The sequence below is a fragment of the Ambystoma mexicanum genome, chromosome 2p (genome assembly GCF_040938575.1).
Source record: "Ambystoma mexicanum isolate Mex_15411 chromosome 2p, UKY_AmexF1_1, whole genome shotgun sequence".
Taxonomy (NCBI): domain Eukaryota; kingdom Metazoa; phylum Chordata; class Amphibia; order Caudata; family Ambystomatidae; genus Ambystoma; species Ambystoma mexicanum.
In genome coordinates this window covers 1063095097-1063114496 of record NC_090923.1, presented here as the reverse complement: position 1 = coordinate 1063114496, position 19400 = coordinate 1063095097, and the positions used below count along the sequence as shown (strand labels likewise).

General features: G+C 46.4%; 1 protein-coding gene across 1 annotated transcript in view; it reads right to left on the bottom strand.

Annotated features, from left to right (window-relative positions):
- The window catches only part of LOC138567111 (phospholipase A and acyltransferase 3-like), a 259361-nt gene that overhangs the window by 53104 nt on the left and 186857 nt on the right, over positions 1-19400 (bottom strand). The window contains exon 4 of the mRNA XM_069644991.1: positions 8822-9090. Coding sequence (XP_069501092.1) covers positions 8822-9090 — 269 coding nt within the window. The remainder of the gene's footprint in view (positions 1-8821; positions 9091-19400) is intronic.

The window sequence follows — 19400 nt, the reverse complement described above, 5'->3', positions numbered from 1 at the left end:
ACCCGGTAAGTCCCCATTCAGAAAACCATTCCCCATTCCCATTTGAGCCCCCATAGGGCTCAATGGGAATGGGGAAGGAGCTAATAACGGGTCCGCAAATTGCAGGCCCGTTATTAGCTCCAAGGTCCCTTAACGGGTCCCGCTATTAATGGTTGGTCAGACCAGCTGTTCATATTCCGACCATATCGGAATATGGCGATAGGGGGTTAACGGCACCGGCATCCTTACCGGTGCCGTTAACCCCCTACCGCCATAATCGGAATGAGGCTCAATGTGTATAGTGATGGTGCAGTTGGGGGAGGTGGTGAGTTTTAGTGATAGAACGTCACTGTTGCCTTTGATGGATTCAGAGACCTGTCTTCGAGGAATGGAGTCCTTGTCTATGAGGGCAACTCCACCTCCTTTGGTGTGTAGGTGATCCTGACGGTAAATGTTGTAGCCTTGTGGTAGTGCTAAGGAGATGGTGGGCCAGAGGCTTTGTGTAACCAGATTTTTGAGATGTCTAGTAAGTCTAGATTGTTAGCAGTGAGCAGGTCACAAATTTCTAGGGTGTGTTCTGGGAGGGAGCGAGCATTGATGAGGGGTCAAAAGCTTAGGGGATTTTTTGGTGAGGTGGCTGTTTGTAGTGTCACGGGTGGTGGTAGCAAGGCGGCTGGAGGTGGTAGTAGAACTTAGCTTAGATCTTGGGTCACTGGGTGTAGTGGTTCCTGGGTTGGGCCTGGCAGTTATGACGTTACTGGCAGCATGTAGGAGCAGTGGATGTGCGGATAAGGCCTTAATGGGAATTGGGGCAGCATTAAGGTAGGCTTTGTAATGTGGCACATCATGTACACTGTGGTTGTGATCATCGGGATCTGAAGTAGGTATCACAGGAGTGGCAGGTACAGTTACCTTAGTGTGTGGGTGGCAAGCAGCAGAGGCAGAGGATGTAGTGGAGCTGCTTCCTGTTCAAGTGCTACAATGGTGTGGTTGGAGGAAGTGGTTTGATGGAGGGATTTTGTGAGGCTGCAGACTTCTGTGGGTGGTTTAGAGGAGGAGGCTTTGGCCGGTGCAACATAAGTTATTTGGCTAGAAATGCCGGCAAAAGAAAATATGGGGGTGCCTGGGTTCATATCTGTGGTGCGCCAGCGGTCTCCTCTTATTTTAGGCATGGAGACTACTCTATTAGGGTGAGTGAGAGTGGAAGTGGTTGGGGCAGGGCAGCAGCTGGGGTGGGAGGTGGTGGTTTCGCTGTGAACTGGTGTGAGGGAGGGAGGTAGGGGTACTGTGTGTTGTTGGTGGAGAATTTGAGGGGTTTTGGCTTCAGTGCTGGGCGCCTGGCGAGGTTGAGAGTTCTCCAGTGTGGCTGTGCGGTCATGGGAGTGAGTGGTTTGTGGATGTGTGGAGTGCTTGGGTGGTATGGTAGTGATAGCGCTGATTTTGGTGATCAGGCGACTGTGTGAGGTTGGTGTAGTGGGACTGGTGTGGCTGGGGCTTGGGTGCACAGGCCAAGTAGATGGTTTCTGGAGGGTGTGGCTCTAGGGCAAGATAGGATGTGAGTGGGTTGTGTACAGGCATACCCACAAGTCTGCGGTTGTGTGGGCTAGACACATATGGTGCAACACATTTTTGATGTGTGAGAGCCATGTTGGGTCGAGTGGCACGGAATGTGGTGTCAGGGCGGGGCACCTGTGCATCAGAGTACAGTGTCGTGGCACACCGGTGTAGGGCACAAGTACGATCAATTGGGGCACACAATTCATTAAACAGGGCTAGGGGTGTGGTGTGGAGCACCAGAGCAATAATGTGGAGCAGAAAATCAATTGGAGCACACAATTAATTAAACAAGGCTAGCGGCATGGTGTGGGGCACCAGAGGAATCATGTGGAGCAGACAATCAATTGGGGCACACAATTAAACAGCGGTAGAGGGTAATATGAGTATTAATGTTTGTGGTGCAGCAGCAGCAGTGAGTTATGTGTGCACACGGGAGTCGTGAGGGTATGCACTTCTCGCAGCAGATGGATGAGAGCTGTTAACAGACTGCTGATGAGGGTTGAGCGAGTCTACTAGAGAAAGGGTAACAGCGGCGGATACACAATGTAGGAGGCACGGCATATACAAACCTGGGAGAATAAGGGTTTGCTGGCTCTCCCACATTCTGACAGGCTCAGACAGGAGCCTTAAAAGAGGGGCATTGGGTGTGGGCCGGCCAAGCCTGCCGGCTTTCTGATAGGCCTACAATAATTGGGGCTGAGCCAATCCTAGGCACATAGAGGACAGAGGCAAGTCAATCCAGTGCACTTGATACGGGTGGCCATCTTGGAATGGCAAAACACATGGAGAAGCAGTAGAGGCCCTGTGGTAGCAGGCGAAGTGTGGCCACTCACCATCAGGGTGATCAACATATGTAATCACAAGCCTTCTTGCGAAATATGCAACGAGATACAGCGCTTCAATCTTTTACAAGTGGCGACCATGTGGTTCGCTGTAAGCAGCCCAGGGTGTTTTACCTTTTTGGGTTGGTGAGGGATTTGTAGCTGCTTCATCGTCGGTGGGCTCGTGGAGGGTGGTTAGGAGCTAGGAAGCCCCTCAGCACGTGTAGCCTTCCTCAATGGTGCAAGCGAAAGAGAGAATACCTGGTGCAGGAGCCAGGTGTGGGGCCTTGGGAAGTGGGCTGGCCAAGCCTGCCGGCTTTCTGATAGGCCTGCAAGAATCGAGGCTGATCCAATCCTTGGCACGTAGAGAACAGAGACAAGTCACTCCAGTGCACTTGATACGGGCGGCCGTCCTGGAATGGCAAAACATATGGAGAAGCAGTAGAGGCCCCGTGGCAGCAGGCGAAGTGCGGCCACTCACCATCAGGGCGATCAACATGTGTAATCACGAGCCTTCTTGCGAAATATGCAGCGAGATACAGTGCTTCAATCTTTTACAAGTGGCGAGCGAGCTGTTTGCTGTAAGCAGCCCACGGTGGTGTACCTTGGTGGGTTGGTGAGGGATATGTAGCTGCTTCCTTGTTGGCTGCGTTGTGGAGGGTGGTTGGGAGCTAGGGAGCCCCTCAGCACATGTAGCTTTCCTCAACGGTGCAGGTGAAAGAGAGGATGCCTGGTGTAGGAGCCAGAAGTGGGGCCTTGGGAGGTGGGCAGGCCAAGCCTGCCGGCTTTCTGATAGGCCGACAAGAATCGGGGCTGAGCCATTCCTAGGCACGTAGAGGATAGAGACAAGTCACTCCAGTGCACTTGATACGGGCGGCCATCTTGGAATGGCAAAACATATGGAGAAGCAGTAGAGGCCACTCACCATCAGGGTGAGCAACATGTATAATCACTGGCCTTCTTGCGAAATATGCGGCAAGATACAGCGCTTCAATCTTTCACAAGTGGCGAGTGTGCCATTCGCTGTAAGCAGCCAGGGTGGGTTACCTGGTTAGATTGGTGAGGGATATGCAGCTGCTTCCTTGTTGGTGGTCTCGTGTAGGGTGTGGAGTAGCTAGGGAGCCCCTAAGCCCATGTAGACTTCATCGATGGTGCAGACGAAATTAACCTCCATGTCATTTCACAACATGATACACCACCCAGGAGGGGTTGCCATCTCAACCAATCTTAGGATACGCACAACCACAACAACTGCGCAACACTGCAATGCCCCAGATTCACCATGCACAGGATCTTGTGCCACCCACTTCGTCCCTCCCCGTTGCACTCACCATTCCCCCTCACGCTTAATCCATATAAGAGCCCTCCCCCCTCAACCCCACCTCCAGACTACCTTTGCTTCAGATTGAGCAGGACCCTACTCAGCGATCCCAGGGGAAGTTAAACCCTGTTACCCAACACCAAATCAGACTCTATTCAACACAAGCATCAAACATACATCAACCGTCTCTATTTGTTATACCCTCCTAAGATATATCAAATATTGGTTTGCGCTACAACACTTCCACTATCTAAACACTCTAATTGTTTGCATATGCGCTACTTAAAGCTCTGATTGTAACAATAATGTGCAGAAAATGTGTCTTTCACGATGGCCCAGCGGCTTAGTCCACATGGAAAAAAACGGCATATATTAATAAATAAATGCATACATTCATTCATACATAAATTAAACGTTACAGGCATGACTGCAGCAACCACGAACAGGGGGAACGTTGGATTATTTCCTCATTTAAATGTGCACCTTTCCGCATTGTCAAAAACACTATTGTAACATCAAAGCATGTCATTGCCTGATCACGTGCAATTGATTGTTAAAGCGGCCTCTTGCCTCATTATTTCCACGTCTCGAGGGTCTGCTGATCAAGCTTGCGTGTCTCACAGAGCGCAGGTGGCAACTAATGCAATGCCCACTTGAATGAATTGGTGTTCACGCACAGTGTGTTAGCAACACAAATGAACTGCGGTCTTTGACGATGGTAATAGCTGACCCTCACAACTATTCCCTTTTACCGCATAGACCCCGGTCTGGTTTACATCCTGGGCAGGGGGCATAACACGCCTCTAATTCGCTTGGTTCTCTAAGGCATCTGCAGTGGTGATGTGTGCAGTATAAAAGACTTATAACATAATATAATGAAACATAGCAGAAGGAATGTCACTTTATAAAAATAGGAAATTAACCTGTGGAACTATTGACTGTGGCATAGAGTCCCATCCCGCAACATGTCGCCCGGGAATCAGGCAATGGTTTTAGTGTGGGCTTAGGTCCTAGAACCCAATAAAGTGATTTGACAGCTCCAAAGGCAGAAAAGGGATGGTAGAAAAGACTAATGACTTTGGAGCAGGCCATGCAGAGCCATCTCTGATTCAAAGACTTGGGAATTCAGGTCATGTATATTTCTAATGCCATCACAGTAGAGGGGCTTCACAAAGGGTCCCAGGTGTAGGTCTAACAATCTCTGCTTTCTCATATGAGTTTCTTGTCAGAAAAGCAACACCTCTCCGGTGCACTCCCCCAAGGAAGACACATAGCTGCACACCGATGACATGGTCAAATGTCTTACCCGTGGTGACCCACAGGCCAGGGGGAGCAGGGCAAGCTCGATGAGACCCGTTTGCATGATTCAAGCCTCAAAAATGCCATGTTCCCAAAACATCATATTTGATCGTTACACAAACTCACCTTGGGGGGTGCACCTGATGATTGGGTATGGATCTGCATACAATCTTCTTTTTAGTTTTGGCTATTGGGGAGTGCTAAAGTGCCCCTTATAATGCAGGGCTGTTGTATTGGAATAGAGCTAGGAGAGAAATGACATGTGAGGAAGGACACACAGCTCGTGGCTGTTGTTTGTTTATTTCCCACCCTTTGACTGCCCATGGCCATGCTAATCAATATGGCCATCTTCACCACCTATCTGCCTCCGACTGTCCAAAACACAACCTCCTGGGATCCTCCTCGAGCAAGATCTTTCAAGCAGTAACACCAAACTGTGGCCTGTCAGTGTTAGTTCTAAACTGTTCTAAACTGTTCTTTAGTTCTAAACTGTTACGAATTCATTGCTTAATTACAGTTGTGAATGCGCTAATAGTGTATTATTACAATTTGGAACAGTACTCACGATTGTCCGGAACAGCAGATAAATAAAATCGATTCCGATGCAGTGGATGTGTCAGTCCACAGTGTGGACTCAGTGCACCCCGGGGAGCAGCACCCTGTGAAACCCTCGTGGGGAAGAAAACCCAAAACCAATTCCTGGAAGATGGTGACTCCAAAGTCCAACTGTATATGCTGTAGAAAGACGGTAAGGTCCGGAGGTTGAAGAGGACGATGGTTTCAAGGAGTCGAGTAAGCAGGAGAATTCCGCTAGGTTTGGTGGAGTGTAAACACACTCAGGTAAGAGTGCGAATGCCGGAAGACGCCCGGCCGGAGTCCACGCCGGAATGGAAAGACCAGAGTGGAAGAGAGCAAAGGGTAAACGAAGCTGGGATAAGATGCAGGAGGAAAAGGAAACCAAAACACAGAAGGGAAGAGTTCCTGGAAACACAGAGGAGGAGAAAAGAATAAGTAAGCAAGGAAAGGTAGAATAAGTCAAGAAAGGACACAGAACAGAATGCGCGGGGAGCGCAGACAAAAGTGTTAGGATTGCTTAGAAAAGTCTCAGGAGGCAAAGTGGCTGGAACGAAGGAGAAACACAGGCAAAACGCTGTGCAGCAAACAGAAGCGACGCAACTTACCAAACCATGGAGATGAAAGATATAGAATGGGCAGATGCGGTCGTCATGTTGGAAAAAGACTAGAGCGGCAAGTGTTTTGTGGAGATGCCGCTGAGAAGGCGCCATCTTGAGTTCCATTGTTGGTAACGTGAATGACACTTTCTCCACTTCCTCCAATAATGTTGAGTTGAATTCCTGACATGTATAAAACTTGTTTAGGCAAGTCTGCATTCAGCCACTTGATGCATATATCTTCCTTGAACAGTGGTCCTGTTACAAACAAGTATTACCAAAGCCAGCAGTTTTGGCTTTTATGTAAGTATTAGATAGCAGTTCCTGACAAATGCCTATCGTATGCCCAGTCAATCAAACCATTTTCTAGATGTTGCCATCTGATGGCCTTTTCGAACCATTATGGGTGTGCCTGGTAAACATCTATGCCATACATACACAAAAACCAAAACATTTGGTCTTGCCAATCCTTGTTTGGTTAGGGTGCAGGCTCACCACACAACTGAGTTTTTGTGACATGTGCTGGACTTTGCCAACATGTTGGTTTATGGGGTGGAACAAATGCTCATGAAATGGAAGCTTTCACGAGAAGTGTCTCCACTTCAAAATAATGGCACTGGGGTATGGGCGGACTTCAGAGGGGTTGTTTTGGACAAGAAAAACAGGGTCGCCACATCCATAGTGAAAATGGATGAATACACAGCTAAGTAAACTTAAATCCAACCAACGTGTGTAGCAACAAAAAGTCAACTCAACCACATATATAACAACTACAAGCTATAATTTATAACTACCCATCACCTCACCAAAAGTGAATCCGTGGAAAAAATATATACTCTCAACAACATATATACAATTACCAATTGCCAGTTCTTGAATATTAGTGCAGTGTTGTGGACCATATCCTACTGCTTTTTATACCCCAACATATTTCTGTTCTTATAACTTAGAACATTCTCATGGGGACCTCATCTGTTATTGTTTCAGACCGATCTGGAAATTGAAATTGAAGAGAAAATCTTGATGCACCTGCTAGTGGCGTGATGTAGAATACAGCTGCAATAAATATACATACATAGTATTAACCATGGATGTTCTCATCTGGTGCCTACATTATTTTGAATATTTTCTATATAAGTGTGTGTTCTATGTATTACCTGAAGATGTTCATCAGGCTTGCAGCATGGAAGTACAGCTGTTTAAAAGGAGCATGTCTTATTTCAGTGTGCCTGTGAAAAAAACTGGAATAGCTGGCCTTATGAACAACTCCTCCATTTTTATTATTCAATGCTAGGGGCTCCCCCTATCAGTGACTCTTCAGAGTGAACAATCGCTTGCCTGAAATTGAAGTTTTAAAGATATGAAGAACTGATGCCATGTAATATTTATTTCTTTGTATCACACAAGGCAGTGAATTTGGCATAATCTTGCCAGCAAGGGGGCAGGACCTTAGACTTAAATTGGGGCACCTGCTTGTCACTTTTTAAGTAATGTCAAAAACTATTCTAATGGGAAACGGAGAGCGAGGCTGCAGACACATTTTCAACTGGGCAAACATGGCACAAAATAATGTCACTCTTTTCTAATATCTACATAATAGGGGTTGGCACAAGATCGTTTTCTTCACCCTTTTCATGTGCACAGTGCCACTTATACTCGGGGCAACATCAGTTAGCTCCATATTTTCTTCTCCAAACCCGTATGTAGCATCACATGCCCACCAAGGCTGTTGAAGTAAAGGAGCTGGCATGATGATGTGTGCATGGCTCTTTGTCTCTCCGGGATGCTTCATTTCGTGTCCTGAGCTTTTGTTTAAAAACCAGCGCATCCTGATTCTTAATGGAACTAGTTCCACAGCCCCATAACAGTGTTTTCTCGAAGGAAAGCTCTCAATTAGAAATGCCATGCCCTCATGGAGGTGACTGTGCGCGCGCTGCCTGAGCCTCCTCCCAACCATACCTGCCTACATTTGAAAATCAAAATTCCTGAGATTTATGCCCCGCCCACAGCCACACAACTCCGCCCATTTGCACACGGCTCCGCCCACACGCCCCGCCCGCCTGTCAAAAAGGTAAACTCGGTTGTTGTAGCCTTCATTTTGCTTACTAGAGCATTGAAAATAATTAATTCAATGCTATAGTAAGCAAAAGGAAGGCGGCGACGACACCGAAATAATAGTGTTTTCAATCCATGTTTTTGGATTGAAAGCAGCATTATTACGACTGCGGCGCTGCCTTCATTTTGCTAACTATAGCATTGAATTAATGTTTTTCAGTGCTATGGTAAGCAAAATGAACGTGGCACCGCCGCCGTAATAATAGTGCTTTCAATCCAATTATATGGATTTAAAGCACTATTATTATAGTGGTGCAGGAAGTGGGCACGACCCATTTTGCGCCGTTTCCCGGTCCCGTCATATTCTCAACCTGATTGGCTACCGGCGGCAGCCAAACAGGGGGAGAATATGACAGCACCGGAAAGAATCTCAAAATTCCTGAGATTCACGGGTCTTTTCCGGAGACCTGGAGAAATGCTTAAAATTCCGGAGTCTCCGGAAAAATTCCGGAGGTTAGGCAGGTATGCTCCCAGCCCGTGACAAGAGAGCAGCAGCCATGTTTCCTAGGGGCGGGGCTAGGTGGCGGGGGCATCACGTGGTGCAGGCGGGCACGTACCTGCTCACTGATGCACACGCCGTATCTCAGCATCGTCACAAAGTGCTCGCAGTTGGCGCTGGTCATGCCATATATCATGATCTGCCCCACCAGCTCTTCGGCCCTCTTGATGATGGTCTTGCTGGGCAGCGGGTCGTGATGCTGGTCGTACTTGTTGTGGACGGTGTAGGTGCAGTTCCCCGCCACGGCCCGGAGCCGCTGCCGCTTCACCACTGCTTTGTCGCTCACCACAGAGAGGACACTGGCTGACCCAGCCCTGGCATATTCACCTGTGCATTGCGGAAGAGCACTTAATTAGTGAATGAGGATGGACCCCTCACGGCCATGAATAGTTTCAAAAGTTTTTCCAACATATCATTTCAATAGTGAAAACAAGTGAAAAGATGGACATTAGACAAATTCTAGCATTAAGCTGCCAAATTCCAGACTGTATGACTCTGTCGCCCATTCAGCAATAGTCACACGCTATGCAGATATGCTGCTGCACCCCAGTGCTTTCAAGGTAAAATACTGCAGGGCCTTATTTGTGTTGGGGACGTGTCAAGGATCTAAATGTAGGGTCAAGGGAAGGTCTTTGTTCATTCATGCATTCGTTCATGTGGGTTGCACAGGCAGGGTACAAGGAATAGCAGAAGGAGACGGAGCTAGAGGAAATGAAGAAATGGTGGGTGTTAGAGAGACTTATGTATCAACTTTCTTAGCTTACAGGCTGTTCCCTCTGAGTTATCTAATAAGTTTTACTCACTCCCCAAGTGATATTGGCAAAGGGAGGTCACTATTAACATCCTCTCAGGCAATCAGTATGCTTCAAATGCAGTCAATAACTACTGGTATTGATTGCATTCCAAACATTCTGATTTTGGAAGCAGACAGGAAAACAGAAGAAGGTACTACCAAATTGTTCCCGTCTCCTTTATGTCAATCCCCAGAAGAATACACGGGGTACGTTTTAAGCAATTCCTACCATATTTTATCACCTTCTCTTATTTAATTTATTTTAACCTGTTATGTGTATTTACTTTACTCACTATTAAACTAAAACCTTTTTGCATTACCACCTCATCTCCAAAACCCAAATATCCATTACCACTACGCGCTAATAGTCTTATAGATCTCGAGAGGGGTCCTTATCACTTCAGATAATGATCCTTCTCAAACGAATGGCCCTCTGCGAGGTCATTATCCCACAATAATGATCTCTCTCTAAGTCTATAAGGATAAAACATGGCTGAGTGAAAGTCCACAGGGATGTATGCGGTCACCCAACAGAAGATCCACAACAAGAAGTCATCTCACAGCAGCAGCAGGCATCTCTTGACTGTTTTTCAAGTTGCGTGTGCTGTGGATGTGAAATTCGGGTCTTAAATTTTAATAACACTCGTTTGATGTTCTTTTTATATCCTTTCAGTCAGATAAAGTTTAACATTAGTGAGCTTGTTTATTTTTGGATCGTTAGCTAGGTAAACATTGCTTTCTTTGGACAAGGATTTGGTGTAACACAGTTTAAGTTAACACGTTGTAGGGTGTTCCTATACAGTATATGTCATTTTAGAAAAGATAGGGGAGATTTTGATTCACAATGGGCAGTAATTGCTTACTGTGAGTCTTGCATTCTGCATGTGGGTGCATAGCGGTGTAATGAGGTTAAATATCGCTCGACCTAATATTGCAGGGGCTTGTTGGAGAAGATCACATATGGAGTGGATTTGATTGATTTCCATTGTATAGAACTACACTGATGACAATTTTAATATCACAACACAAATGATTGTTATTTCTGACCTTTTAACCTCTCGTGATGAGATTCTAAAATTATTGTTTTTGAATGATGTTGTAGATAATCCCTGAAGAAGGGAGTATGCTCCCGAAATGCATTGGTTTCCAGATACAAATTGTGGACTAATGAATCTCTGTGAAGACACTTGGTTTTCATTAATGAATTAAGTGGAACTTTTATTCTGAAACATTGGGACAAAGGTGTGCAGGGGACAGGAGTCTCCATGTTTTTGGAGACTTATTCAGTAGCCTGCAGAGGTAGCCTCAGGAGCAGCAGCAGGAGAGTCCACGGTTGTCAGGGAAATTCAAGAAGACCGAACAAAGAGATGGAGAAGATGCAGTCGGAGATGCAGTATTGAGCCTGCAGAGAGGGGTCATTGGAGCCACAGCAGGAAAGTTTGCAGTTGCTTTCTGGATGGTCAAGGGCAGCAAAGAAATACCCAGAGGACTGGACCCACAACCCCAGTTTAAGTCATAGGGACCTTCTGTAGAAGCATAGGGGAAAAAATCAGGGGTACACTTCTGTTTGGAGATGTGGTGATGGAGTTGTGCGGTGACCAGCCATTCCATGAAACAGGCCAAGTAAGGAAAGGCCATGATGGGCCTCCAGTTTCTGGGTACCAAGGTTAGGTAATAGTAACATTCCTACACCCAGTCGAAGTGCACTTGGATACCGTTTTTGGCTGTGAGCGCCTTACAAAGAACCAAATCAAATCATAAAGTAAAGCCAAAAAACAATGACCTGCTCACTGTTGTTTATGAGGGGATGTCAGCGAACATTTAGTTGACCCCCCCAAAAATGAAAAAATTACATATCCGGCCTAAAGCGAACACCCACAATATAATCCTCAACCTTCGTTCCACTATTAATAGCATCTCACTGTTGGTTGTCCGGCAGTTCCCGAAGTCAAGAGGTTTGGGGTGCCGACAGAGAACCAACTGGCCCTCAAAACGCAGATTTGTGGAACTGCAAAGTCCACCTCAACAAGCAAAAGATGATCCGCAAGATTTATATTTCTTAGCCAAAAAATTCCCCCGTGGGGTAGTTTGCAACAGGGAGATTTCAACCAGCGCGGCCATTTCCTTGGATTGCCAGCACACCTGTTCCCCGTTATTCAGACCTTTCAGAATCCAGTAGCAAGAGTAATTTGAGGTGCAAGTTATAACCACGTGCATCCCTTCTCAAAAATCCCCCCCATACCCTGTATAGTAATAATGGCGACCTTGACAATCCTCATCATCCAACCAGGCCTGTACACAGTCGGAAGTACCTTGAAAGAAAACCCAAATTCCACACACACAGCAGAACCCAATGAGCTATCAAGATGGTATGCCACATTTCACCAGAAGAGCTGAAGAGCTGGCCGGTCTGCCAGTAGAGCAAGCAAGACGCTGCATCCTCTTCCCAATAAGCCAAGAGCAATCCCTCTTCCAACCAATCGCATGACACGTGATGACTATTCAAGCTTCTGGCTTGCCTCAAAAGAGAGACCCGCCCACATAACGTTCCAATTTTAGCATATTAAGGGACCCTCCTGGCATCATGCAGGATACACATAACTGATGGCAATTGTGCATGACTGGCGTTCATTAAACAAAAGCGAAACACGTCCATGTAAAGTTAGGCCATTCTTAAACAAGTCTATGACAGACTGCAACGTGCTGTCCTAACAATGCCTTTAAAACACTCCAAGACTCTTTTGGAGGATCACGCTTTTACGTCACAGGAGAGCCTGAGCGGAACAAAGATGTCTCAAAGCACTGCCACACTCCTTCTATGCTGGAGCCTGTACATCAGAGGAGAAATCTCTTTCAAGTAATCCTAATCTTCCAGCTTTCATGATCACTGAAACCGCACGCTAAATCCAACTAAGTGCCTATAAATGAACCTGCTGGTTGTGCTAGGTAAAATAACATCCCCAACACTCCCCCACTGTCCTCCTGTTGTCACTGTTACAGTCCTCTTCATGATGTGCTTGGGATCTCTTATGCTCTGGCCACTTTCCCCCAGTGCGTGGTAATCTAGATAGCATTGGGGGCATAACTCGTGCATGCCGGTGGCCCCTTGGGAACCCTTATGAGCTACAATGCTGAGGGTTACCACTACTCTTCCTGGGTCAATAACCAGTAATGAATTTGGTTGGTGGCAGTGTAGTGTAAAATAGTGGCTTTAAGGGTTGTAAATATGTTGGCTCACAGGAAGCTTACAAAATGGCTTCTGAGAGAGAGAGAGAGAGAGAGAGAGAGAGAGAGAGTGCGTGTGTGTGTGTGTGACACTGCACAACCCAACAGCTTGACCCCAATATCTGAGCAAAGCATTATTCTGGCATCGTGGTGTGGTTGTTGCCTATGTTGGACCTTTTATTTGAAGCTTTGCCTACGTAGCGGTATCCTTGTACCATACTTTAGGTGTGGATAGCTCCATTGGTATGTCCTGCGGCGTGTTCTTAAAACAGTTGCATGTGACCCCTGACTAGGGTCACTATTGCAACCTTTCCTGCTGTGGCTCGAAGTACGGCATCCACTGAAGTCAGCCCAACTGGGCATCACCCAGCTAAACATTAATCACAAAGGAAACCCCACAGTACTAGTACTATTAAACCTATCGGCTGCATTCAATAGTGTTGGCCACCCCACCATCCTCTCGATTCTTGCCAACACAACGAACTTTTCCAGCAAGGTGCTATCTCCTAATTTTAAATTTTTAAATAACTAGACCTACTTCATCTCCTTTCCATCTGCCCACTCCCAAGCAACCCCCATCCACCAGATCCTCCCTTGTTGTTAGCCAATACGTCAGATCCCTTGGATTCACCCTTGAAATCATAGGAGTTGCCTTTCATCAATATGCCAATGACTCTCAGCTCTACCTCTGCATCTCCTCCCCAAATGAGAGCCATACCCTCAAGAGCTGTCTCTCAACCATCTGCAACTGGACAGCAACACACTTCCACAAGCTAAACCCAACCAAGACTGAATATTGTCCACTCTCCCAACAGGAAAGTCAACATTACTAGCTGGGAGACCGCCTCTCTGAACACAACAATGATATAACACCGCAGCCACCCCTATCAAGTCCTTGAGCTTTGCCATCGACCCCACCGTCTGCATGAAAACCACATAGCTGCCACGGTCCAAACGTGTACCTTCCAGCAAACTGAAAACCGATGTCTCCCTCAACAAACGTCAGAAGTACAGTCTAAGTCCTCATTCTCTGCAGCTTGGACTACGGCAACCACACCCTAGATGGCCTCAATGACCATACATTCCCTACAGGCCATACAGAGCTTGCAGTCTGCTTTATCCTAAACCTTCACAAGAATGCCCACATCTCCCAGGCCCTCACTCAAATACAATGGCTCCCAGGCAAAGATGCCTCTTCAAAGGCATCTGAATCACTTACAAGACCACACACCACCAGAAATCTTACTTCCTGGCCAGCAGACTAGTCCTACTCACCCAAAACCATCTCCCCAGGACCACTAACACAAACATTCTCTGCATTCCTCCCAGCAGACTAGCCCACACTACCGAACAAGCGTTCTCCCACTGGGCAATTCAAACATAGAACGGCTTACCTCCACATCTTCAAAGTGCTCTCTCACTACTCTCCTTCAGATAGCTTCTAACAACGCACCTCTTTTCCACACCCAACTTAGCTCCACCCTGGCCAGACACACAGATGACCTCATAACTCAGCATGAACTGCTCCTTTGGAAGCCTAATTTTCACCTAACTGGACTTCCAGCCTTCTCCGCCAGATGAACTCTGGCTCCTCCTGACACGCTCCTCGCTTATCTCTACACAAACTGTCTCCAACATTGATGCTCCAACACCCTGTCAGATCAGGGCTATATAAATAAATAAATATACAAATAAATAGGTAAATTGGCAAGTAAATAAATATTGGAGGCTTTGGTGTGCATTTGGATACTGTCTGCATTTGTCAGAGAAGTTAACAGCCTTTGGAATGTTAAGGTTTGTGAGGGGTCTCATGCCTACATTAAAGAGAAGGTGTGAGTGTAGTACCCTAGGAGACCCCTGAAGGGTCTGTAGGGAGAGTGGCAGAATAACAGTCAATTTCAACTCTGTGGGCAAGATCCCTTATGTTAGGTGACTTCAATTCAGCACTACAACTGAGTCAATGCCTAGTCTGGGATGCCCAAGGGAAGCCCTTATTTATATATTGTTATTACAAGTTCATAGATATGGATGATAAACCCTTGTATAACACCCCTCTCTTTGAATCCCCCTGACCTCACTGAGCCAAGAAGTAGGTTTGTTTTGCAAATTAAAAGATTTATTGAAAAATTAAACAAGATATCACACTTTTATGAATAAATTAATATTTGATAGCACACTTATGAATATGACAGAGATCAACAATGGATAATATTACACTAGCACACTTTTTTAATTACTTAGGAGTTGTTATAGAGAGGATAAGGTAGCTGAGAATGCTTTTATGGTTTCAAGGAAATGCAATGATGGAAAAGAATGCAGCACAGAAATAACGAAGATGGTTTCCACAAGAGATAATATGATCACTTTTTCTTTTGACAATTCACTCCCCCCCCTATGCAATATAAGGAGATGGAAGGAGAGCACACAATTTTCAGGAATACAATCAAATGCAACACCAACTCAGTCCCCCCCTAGCAAGCTTAGAGCAACAGGGATGATTTTAAAACACCGGCATAAATACTTTAAATGTGATTTGCAAAGAAGTGAAAATATGCTAAAAATGATTTTAATTCCCTATAGGAGATTCAGGGTAGCTGACAGCTACTTTGAATTGGTTCAGGTCAACACTATCAGTGATTCATGAGGGATTATCAGGTTGAAAACGGATTTCAGCAGTTGCAAGCAAACGACAGCGATTTTTTTACAGGTGGAGAAATTTGATTCAAATTGCAATTCGCAGCACTTTTTACGAGTGCGTCGAGCGTGATTACGCGATTCAAAAGATACAGACAATTTAGTGGAGGTAGATTCTCAAAAATAAAGTAAGATTCAAATGACAAATGACCCTTTCACAGAATGGACACACGATTTCTATGCAGTTCTAAATAGGTTGAAATGGTTTGAATTAGGTTATTTTTAACACTTTTTTTTTATTAGTGGTCCAGAAGATACACGACACAATTGCAGCTTTACCTTAATGCTAGAAATAAACATGACAGAACAGAAAAGCAGTACAGATATCATACATCTCATCAAGGTGGTACATCTACATAGCTTCATCTTCATCAGAGATCATATCACACAAAAACATTCTGAAGGGCCCCCAAATATCTTTAGGTCTACTAGCCGATGGGCGGGTGAGGACAAATTGTTCTTCAGCTTCGTTTACATATGTCAATTCCCGGAGGAACTGTTTTACAGTGGGTGGCGCATCATTCTTCCATTGTTGTAGTATACATTTTTTGGCAACTACACACGAGACATTGAACAATCTTCTGTTTTTTCGGAGAACTTGCCTATGTCTCCGAATAGATATTTCTGTGGGGTCAATGTCGGGGGGATTTGTGTAACCTCCTCAAGGAACTCCGCCACCTCCCTCCAAAAGCCAGCCACCAACGGACAGCCCCAGTACATATGAAATGAAAAAGCCTGATCCGCCCTACATTTGGGACATTCGCCTGGACTATCTGGAACAAACTTTGCTATCTTGGCCGGAGTGTAGTGTAATCTGTTTATAATTTTAAATTGTACAAGGCGTAGCCCAGCGTTCAGGGAAACTCTCATGGTAAGGGAACAGTACCTTTCACAGGTCTTATCATCTATAGGGATTTGGAGATCGCTCTCCCATTTACCTTTGATCAGGTTAGTCGAGGGTGTGTGTGCCTGTATGACATTGTATAGACTGGACACCACCAGTTGGTCGCCCGCTGTTATCATCTGCACGCATGGGTGCATAGGGGGTTCATCAGGGAAAGACGCCCAGCACTTCTGGAAGGCCGATCTCATACGATAGTACTGCAGTATCCTAAGAGGGCCCCCGCCAAGAGCCCCCATGAACAGTTGAAGGGTAGCAAATTTCCCATCTTTAAACATATCCCCCAGTCTCATCTCTCCGCTGGGATCTCAGGCCTCTCGTAGGCTAGCGTTGTGTGTTGGTATCATATTAGGGTAGTTCCAGAGGGAAACCTCAGAGTTATACGGGGCCAGTACTCCCAGTCTTTTAAATATAGCCTTCCATGCGCCAATAGTACAGCTCACCGGGTTGAAGTCGCATGAGTCCCTGTAGTGTGCATCGAAGATTACGGACTGTATGTTCGTGGGGGAAGTGGTGAGCTCTTCTACCTCCACATGTGGGGGACCCTCGTCCTTGGAATACAAATATTTGGAGAACTGGGCCTGGGAAACATAATAGTAAAGTTCAAAGTTAGGCGCTGCCATGCCGCCCGCAGAGTACGGTTCAGTTAACTTTTCCCACCCTATTCTTGGAGTCTTCCTATTCCAAAGAAAGGTCGTCGCCATGGATCTAAGTTTATTAAAGAAGGGTCTTCCCGGCCATATCGGAATGTTCAAGAATAGGTATAATAATTTGGGCAGGACTATCATTTTTAGGACTGCTACCCTACCATGCAAAGACATCGGCAGGCGGTCCCATAACAGCAATTTAGTCTTCAAGGCCTGTAGTGTGGTATCATAGTTGTCTGTGTACAGCATGTGTTTCCCACGTGAGACAAGGATCCCCAGATATTGGATGGACTCCCCAGACCACTTCAAACCACACATGGAGCCGGGACTGCCGGTTGACGGTTTGAGGGGGAAAACCTCCGACTTGTCTCTGTTTATGGAGTAGCCCGAGTGTGCGGTGAACTCTTGAATCTGAGCCATAATAGGTACTAGGTTGTTTTCAGGTTCACGAATATATAAAAGTGTGTCATCCGCGTATAGTGAGATAAGCTGAGTAGCCCCTTTAAGGTTAATGCCCCTGTTAGAGTGACGCAGTCGGATCGCTATAGCCATTGGCTCTATTGTCAAGGCAAATAGTATGGGCGAGAATGGGCAGCCTTGCCTGGTGCCCCTTCCCAATAAAAACAAATCAGAAATTGACTGGTTGGTCAGTACCCGCTCCCCAGGTTCCGTGTAGAGTAATTCCACGTATCTAATGAAGTTAGGGCCAACACCAAATGCCTCCAGCACTGCCAGCAAGTAGGCCCAGGACACAGAATTGAAGGCCTTCTCCGCGTCTAATGATACGGCTACTGCGTTTCTGCCCGGGTCTATTTGGGCCATAATACCAAAGAGCCTACGAAGGTTGAGAGCCGTAGATCTAGTGGGGATAAACCCATTCTGGTCAGGATGTACAAGTGTAGGAACTGCCGGCAGAAGCCTACTGGCCAGCACTTTGGCAAATATCTTAGCATCTCTGTTGATCAGAGATAGTGGCCTATATGACGACATGTCCTGGGGCGGGCGGCACGGTTTGGGGAGAACAGTTATCAGGGCCTCTCTCATGGACGGGGGCAGTATTTTGGATTGGAGGGATTCTTCCCAAACCTGCAATAACAATGGTGCGAGTTCTGCACTAAACCTTGTAAAACTCAGCAGCCAGGCCGTCTAGCCCGGGGGCTTTATTGGATGCCAAGTCCTTAATCGCCTCAATAATCTTGTCAGTAGTGAATGGTTGGTCCATTGCCAGGCGGGTCTCTTCAGGGAGTTTCGGTATTGTCAGCGTCTCCAAGTACGCCCTGATTTCCGTGATTGTCTTAGTGTCTCTATTGCTATACAGTTGTTGTTAAAATGTAGCAAACTCAGCATTAATCCCACTCTCATTCAGCACAACCTCTCCGCCAGATGTTTGTATACTATCAATTCGATTAGGGTGTCTATCCTGTTTCAGTAATTTAGACAGTGTCCTACCCGCTTTGTTACCTTTACCATACCTACGGGCTTGGACCAGGGCGCCATGTATTGTACTTCCCTAGCCGCTGGTCTGCCATATTCCTAGAGGTGTTGTTGTATTCCAGCCAGTACAGTCTTATCATGAGTACGAGCGTACTCGTCTTCAAGTTTCCCCAGTTTGCCCTCAGTTTGGGTCAGGTCAGCCCTAACCCCCTTCAGGAGACCCACGGATTTGGGCAGAAGTGTCCCCCTAGCCCAGACCTTAAAGGATTCCCATACCGTGGAACATCTATCAACCGAGCCTGTGTTGATTTCAATGAACTCTTCCATTTCGGTGTGTAGCCCCTCCACCCCCCCAAGGGTCACTCAGCAACCCCCCGGGCATCCTCCATCTTCTAGGGCAGTTCTGAATTGCAACCTCAAGTGTTGTCGGGGAGTGGTCAGAGAGTGTACGGGGAAGTATTTCACACGACTTTGTCACAGCAAGCATAGTGGGGGAAACAAACCAATAATCAATTCTGGACTCGGAATCGTGAACCGTAGAGTAGTATGTGTAGGACTGTCCTTTCGGATGCATCACTCGCCAGGCGTCATCGAGGGAGAGCTGGGAAAGGACATGTCGCAAAGTTAGCACAGCCCTACTAGGTGCTCTGACAACCGTGGTGGATCTGTCCAGTTTGGGGTCCATAGCAATGTTGAAATCCCCACCCCAGACTATAATGGGAATATCAATGGCAGATAGCAGTTGGTATATATTAGTATAAAAGGCGGGGTCATCAATGTTCGGGCCATATGTGTTTACCAGTAGCATCCGCTGTCCTGCAATCGAGCCCCACACCCAAGCATATCTACCAAGGGGATCTAACTTATGGCCATCGGGGCAAAATCCCAGATTTGCATGTATGAGCGTGGCGACACCCCTGGACTGAGACGAGTAATTTGTACA